The 5,696-nt window shown below is 52.2% G+C and overlaps 2 protein-coding genes across 2 annotated transcripts; both read right to left on the bottom strand.

The window, feature by feature from the left end:
* Nucleotides 1-1,452: 1,452 nt before the first annotated feature.
* On the bottom strand, nt 1,453-2,160 carry NEUTE1DRAFT_97729 (uncharacterized protein; the record flags this gene model as incomplete). Its single annotated transcript, XM_009849509.1, has 3 exons — nt 1,453-1,538; nt 1,866-1,932; nt 2,095-2,160. 3 exons carry the CDS (start codon nt 2,158-2,160, stop codon nt 1,453-1,455), a joined length of 219 nt encoding a protein of 72 aa, XP_009847811.1.
* A 132-nt stretch (nt 2,161-2,292) lies between these two features.
* Nucleotides 2,293-4,847, bottom strand: NEUTE1DRAFT_115773 (uncharacterized protein; the record flags this gene model as incomplete). The annotated part of the gene is made up of 4 exons (XM_009849508.1): nt 2,293-3,333; nt 3,406-3,516; nt 4,406-4,534; nt 4,678-4,847. 4 exons carry the CDS (start codon nt 4,678-4,680, stop codon nt 2,488-2,490), a joined length of 1,089 nt encoding a protein of 362 aa, XP_009847810.1.
* Nucleotides 4,848-5,696: the final 849 nt, after the last annotated feature.

The raw sequence follows: 5,696 nt of genomic DNA, 5'->3' as shown, positions 1-5,696 counted from the left end.
GTGGAAACATCAAGACAGGCTTCATCCTTGTCATCCTCAAAAGCATAGCAAAAAGGAAACTTTGAAGAGTTTTGCCCAATAACAGGATTGAACTGTTGACCTTCGCATTACTTGATATCAGAAGACTGATATTAGTACGACGCTCTAACCAGCTGAGCTAATCGGGCTTTGATGAAGGTTTGTGATTCAATACTTACTGATATTCACATGGCACGGGAGAGCATGGAAGTTTGTACGGGACAGGTGACAATCCCTTCATGATCCGATATGGGTGAATATACACTCCTTGAACGCCTGACACAAAGGCAAATGAACCCTTCATGCACGCCTCCATATATCGCGAGATACGCCGGATGGTTGCTAAAGTCATCAAAGCACAACAGGCCTGTTTCCTTGCCCGGGAACGTATCCGGAATCTAATTAAACGGATTATGAAAGTCCTAAAGCGTGATCCCCGCGCACTCCTTGACCTTCACACACGCCCTCGCCACCTTTTGATATCCATCCTTTTGCCACTCTCGACTCGTCTCATTCACCAAAATGGTCTTCCTCACATCCAGCTCCGTAAACGCCACCTTCTGCCACTCCCGCTTGCATGTACCCCCTCATTATCTCCTCTAGAGTCCTTCGCTGTCGGGCGATTATCCGCGTACACTACATAGGTATGTGCTTGCATGCCTACGCCGTCAACACGCAGGCCAGCATCACGGAGCATATTGATCAACCTACTCGCGCTCTTTTTCTTAACGGACGCGAACCTCTTGATAGCGTTTTCATTATAAAAATAAAGCTTCACACTTTGGTTGACTTCGACGGCTGTTGCAAACGCAAGACAGAGGTACTCCTCCCCCAAAACCCTGTAGAAGATATTCTGTCTGTAGCCGGCGCCCTCGTCGTTCAGCGGCTTCGTGGACAACGTTCCAGGCGTAGCACTTACGATTGTAATGGTCCATGATCCCCATGATATGCTGGCTGGTGATGTCGGTTGCGGCTCCCGAAGCACTTGAGACCGGCTAGGGTGGCATGCAGTGAAGTTGGGCGGCGGCGAGAGGGATAAGGATGGGAAGAACAGCTGTCTATGTCAAGAAGGTGAGCCGCATCACGAATGTCTACAACTGTGATAGTTCTTGTGATGCTGGGGAGGGGGAAGGCGAGGTGAGAGGCAAGAACCATTACTCGAATGAAGAGTGAAAGGCTTCCAGTCGCCTTCTGTCAAGCATTTAGACTGAAGGCGTAGGCAATACACATCACACTACTTCTTATACCCTTGTGAGGTTGCTCGCTACCGTGGCAACGGAACCATGATATGGAGATCTTGCCATACTATTTACCCGCTGGTACCTTGATAAACTTCCATCAAGCGTTGATGATCGATCACATACTTCCATTTTCCCTCCCCATTGCTGAAAACTGAGACGCCGGAGGCTTGACCTGACCGTGAGGTATGCTCGTTTAACCGTATCGGACGTTGGCATCGCCGACAAGTTTCTTACGGGAGGTCTGGTATTCGGCTCTCCGCACCTCCTCATGGGCCTTGGCTTCTCCTGGGTAGATGAAGCGTGCATGCCACACGAGATCCCGGAACAAATGGCGCAGAGCCATGTTTACCGTGAATTAGCTTGGCTCAACAGGAACAAGTGAGTTTGCGTAGGTCATACGTAGGTGAGGAAGAGTGTTGCTATTCGACATCGAGGGTGATAACGTAAACAGACCTCTACACAACTCCTCGTCTGCTAGCAACATCATCACAAATCCCCAAGTGTCGACTGAGAGGAACCTACCTTAGAGTACACAGTAACCGATATTTCGTGCCCAAGGCTACGATGTAACCAACTTGAAGGCTTGCATGAACTATTGAATATCACGTACAGTGATGTCAAGTTTATCATCGTGGTCCTCTCGCTGGTGGACCAGTCGCCAAGACTCCAGAATCTGACATACGTCATATGGTGGTTTGGTCGATAATCGTTCTCGACACTCGCTCTGCCAACCAGAATAAATGCAATTGAGTTTGAAATAACGTCAAGTATGGATCCTGAAATATCCACACGCACTCAAACTAGGCCAACTGATGGAGATTGCCTATCCACGTACACTACTGTTCGGCGGTGGGCCGTCAAGGTTATACGTAACTGATGCCGGGTCAAGAAACAACGCCATGCCAAGACTCATGGCTGAAGATGGCCAGGAGACACTGTGTGGATGTAATTCCCCGCGATGCAAACTTACAAAGACAGGGGGCAACTAGAGGTTAGACGCTTTTGCAAGTCTGAAGTTCTGTAGGAGCCAAAAGTGAGGATGGACGATAAACCATCGATCCAAGTTACCGTTCATTCAATATGCCGGGGTATTAGTAGGATGAGAAAAAGCTCAATGATCTATGTAACACGCAGTTGGTGTTCCCGAACGCTCCACGATGAAATCAAGTTATGCCTGAAAGAAACCCAGAAAGCCAAACCCAATGCCGTCCCCGCTTCCTTTTTTTGTTTACTCCGAAACAGCGCCAAAGCAAGTCTCCATAATGATACCCGTGATCTGGTAAGGGTCGGCGTTGGACGCAGGGCGACGGTCCTCGAAGTAACCGTAGCCCTTGGCGCCGCATTCCCTAGGAATACGGATGGAGGCACCGCGGTTCGCGACGCCGTATGTGAAAGAGTCGATAGAGCCGGTCTCGTGACGGCCGGTAAGACGCTTATCATTGCCCTCACCATAGACGGCAATGTGCTCCTTGTGACGGGCCTCGAGCTTCTTGATGGCATCCTCAATGTACTTCATGCCACCCTCCTTGCGCATGTTCTCGGTGGAGAAGTTGGTGTGGAGGCCCGCGCCGTTCCAGTCACCGGGAATGGGCTTGGGGTCGAAGGAGACCTTGGCGCCGAACTCTTCCGACACGCGGTGGAGGAGGAAGCGAGCGAGCCAGAGGTGGTCACCCATCTCGATGCCGTCGCAAGGGCCGACCTGGAACTCCCACTGGGCGGGCATGACCTCGGCGTTGGTGCCAGAGATCTTGACGCCGGCGTACAAGCAGCACTTGTAGTGCGCCTCGACAATGTCACGCTGGACAACCTTGCCAGTGCCGACACCGCAGTAGTAGGGACCCTGGGGAGCGGGGAAACCGTTTCTGGGCCAACCGTAGGGCCTGTCGTTGATGTCGAGGAGAGTGTACTCCTGCTCAAGACCAAACCAGGGCACCTGGTCGGCATGAGCCTCCATCAACTTGGCGGCTTCATGTCTGTGGTTGAACTTATTGGGGGTGCCATCGGCGTTCCAGCACTCGGAGAGGACGAGAATGTTGGGGCTACCACGGAACGGGTCAGGGAAGACGGCTACGGGCTGTGAAGAAAGTCATGTTAGTGCCATGGTTCGGCAGAGAGTGCAAGAATGCTAAGGCTTGCTGTATCTTACCTTGAGGTAGACATCGGAGTCCTCGCCGGGGGCCTGGCCAGTCGAGGAACCATCGAAGTTCCAGATGGGAAGCTCCTCGGGGAGATATTGGCTCTCCTTCTCGGGAAGAGTCTAGAACAAAGCTGAGTTAGCAATCATGTCATGCGCAATGTCTGAAGCACATCGTCCGCGTTGTTTGCAGGTCGTCACTCATTCGGCACATCCGAATCACCGCATCCGTTATCGTTATGCATCGAAATCCGGGGTGCAATGGGATCGCCGTATTGACTAGCGGCTGGATTGGTCGGCATTGTGCGCAATCAATGCTCGCCGCGATAAGCACGGGTCCAGCCAAGAAATGCTTTCAGCGTCGGGCGGCGGCGGTCTCGACGCAGGGTAGGTAGCATCGTGGATTGCGTGTGAGTGAGCGGGATATGCTAGATTTTTGCAGGCGAGCGACGGCCGGTGGAGAGAGTGGAGTTCGAGATGCGAAGCCGGCGGGGCCATTTCCTTCTTGTCAATGCCGCTTGGGTTTCGGGCGTGGGTCCGCCGGGCAGCCGGTGGGCAACCGAGAGGGCGCCGGAATCCTCTCCCGAGTCGCGCAGCCATAAGGAAACGGGGAACAGATGAGCTGTGTCATCCTGTCACACTTCTCGCATGACTGCGCCACAATGAAAAGGCCAGGGCTGCACAGCTTCCAGAAGCCAATGCACCCGAGGCTGGTGCAGAGACCGACACCGCGTCACAGCGGGCTGAAACCGGTCTTGCCGAGACGTGAACAAAGCGTGGAAAATGTGAGGAAAAAGGATTCGAGATCATCCCACCCTCATCGTCGTGGTTGGGCTGCTTGGGTCGTGCACTCAGAGAGGACGAAGGGCAAATCGGGGGAGCCCGTCGATTGGCTGATGGTATGGTGGATTCGAGGATGCGCCGAGAGTGACAACGGATGGAAGAGTCCATGAAACAAGTCGCGAAACAACGCGCAAAAAAGAACCAACAGATAGACGAGAAAGAAACTCACCCTCGACTTTGACCTGGTGCCGCCTTCGCTGTCGATCCAGATGTACTCGGCAATAAGCTGGCCGTTCTGGGGAAGACGCAAGAACTTCTTGAGGTTCTCCGCATTGGAGAGGATTGTTGCTTCTGACGCCTGTAGCCCGGGTGTGGTCAGTGACCAAGTTCCAGCATGTATACGTGCCAATGACCCCAAACGACAGAACCTATCGCTCAGGTGCAGGCTGGGATCGTTGGATGCCATAGGCGCCGTATGGCACAGAGGGTATGGGTACTCACCATTTTTGCTGTGGTGTATGTGTTTGTGTATGTGAAGATGAAGAATATTACGTATGGACAGGAATCCGGGGTGTTGTTCGGGCAAGCAAAGTAGTAAGGACGTGTTGCAATATAAAGGCTGGTGCAATGGGGTATACTAGCGCCCAAAAATATGATAATGATAAAGAGAGGAGACAACAGATACAGACTGCAGTTTCAGCGGGGTCTGAGGCTTTTTATATTCTTTGCTTTATGTCGCCAGGCCTCCTCACCGTTGTCGCAGAGCAAAGATACATCTAGGAATGCGATGAGGTACTCGAGACACGGTGCAGGGTACGTGCGGTACGGAAGCCAATGTATACCGTGCATCAAGTCCAAGAAACTTTTTTCTAGCCTTGGATCCAGAGATAAGAAGCGGCACTTTAGGAAAACAGGGGTTGCTAGCCCAAAAAAAAAAAAAACTGGCGGGCCAAGCGACACTCCCCGGAGAATCGAGAAATGCCTGAGTGCGTGTGCTGTGTGCGGCGTCGTGGGTTGACACACGCAAGACTTCCATCCAGGAGCCCGTGCATGCCATCTTGACGGTCCGCCCAAACGAGAGTGGGGACTAGTCGAGACAGTCTAATTCGGTGAGTTCAGTGGGGAGGACAATTACTCTTGTCAACGAAGCCTACCTACTGGTCACAGTCAAGAGCCCAAGAGCCCGGCCAGGTCGTCAGTGGGATGGAGAAGGCAGGGCGAGACAAGGCGGGGGCGAGGCGAGGGCTGGATTTTTGCTAGGTACCTACGTTGACAAATGTACAGTTTAATGTAGTGTACTCCTCCCCAACACATGTACATCCTGAGGTAACGACGATACACAGGAGGTCCAACTTGTCGTAGGTACGTATCTACTCGTTCGGTCGTCCAGGAACAATCTCACTCTGCAGACATCTAGACCAACGACACCGACCATCGGTTCGTCTTTACTGCCTCTATTGTTTTTTCATAGCTTCTTTTTCCAGGACATTATAGGCATCAATTTTAACTAGACATTGTCA

Source organism: Neurospora tetrasperma (assembly GCF_000213175.1).
Source record: "Neurospora tetrasperma FGSC 2508 unplaced genomic scaffold NEUTE1scaffold_1, whole genome shotgun sequence".
NCBI lineage: Eukaryota > Fungi > Ascomycota > Sordariomycetes > Sordariales > Sordariaceae > Neurospora > Neurospora tetrasperma.
This window is presented reverse-complemented; position numbering and strand designations above follow the sequence as displayed.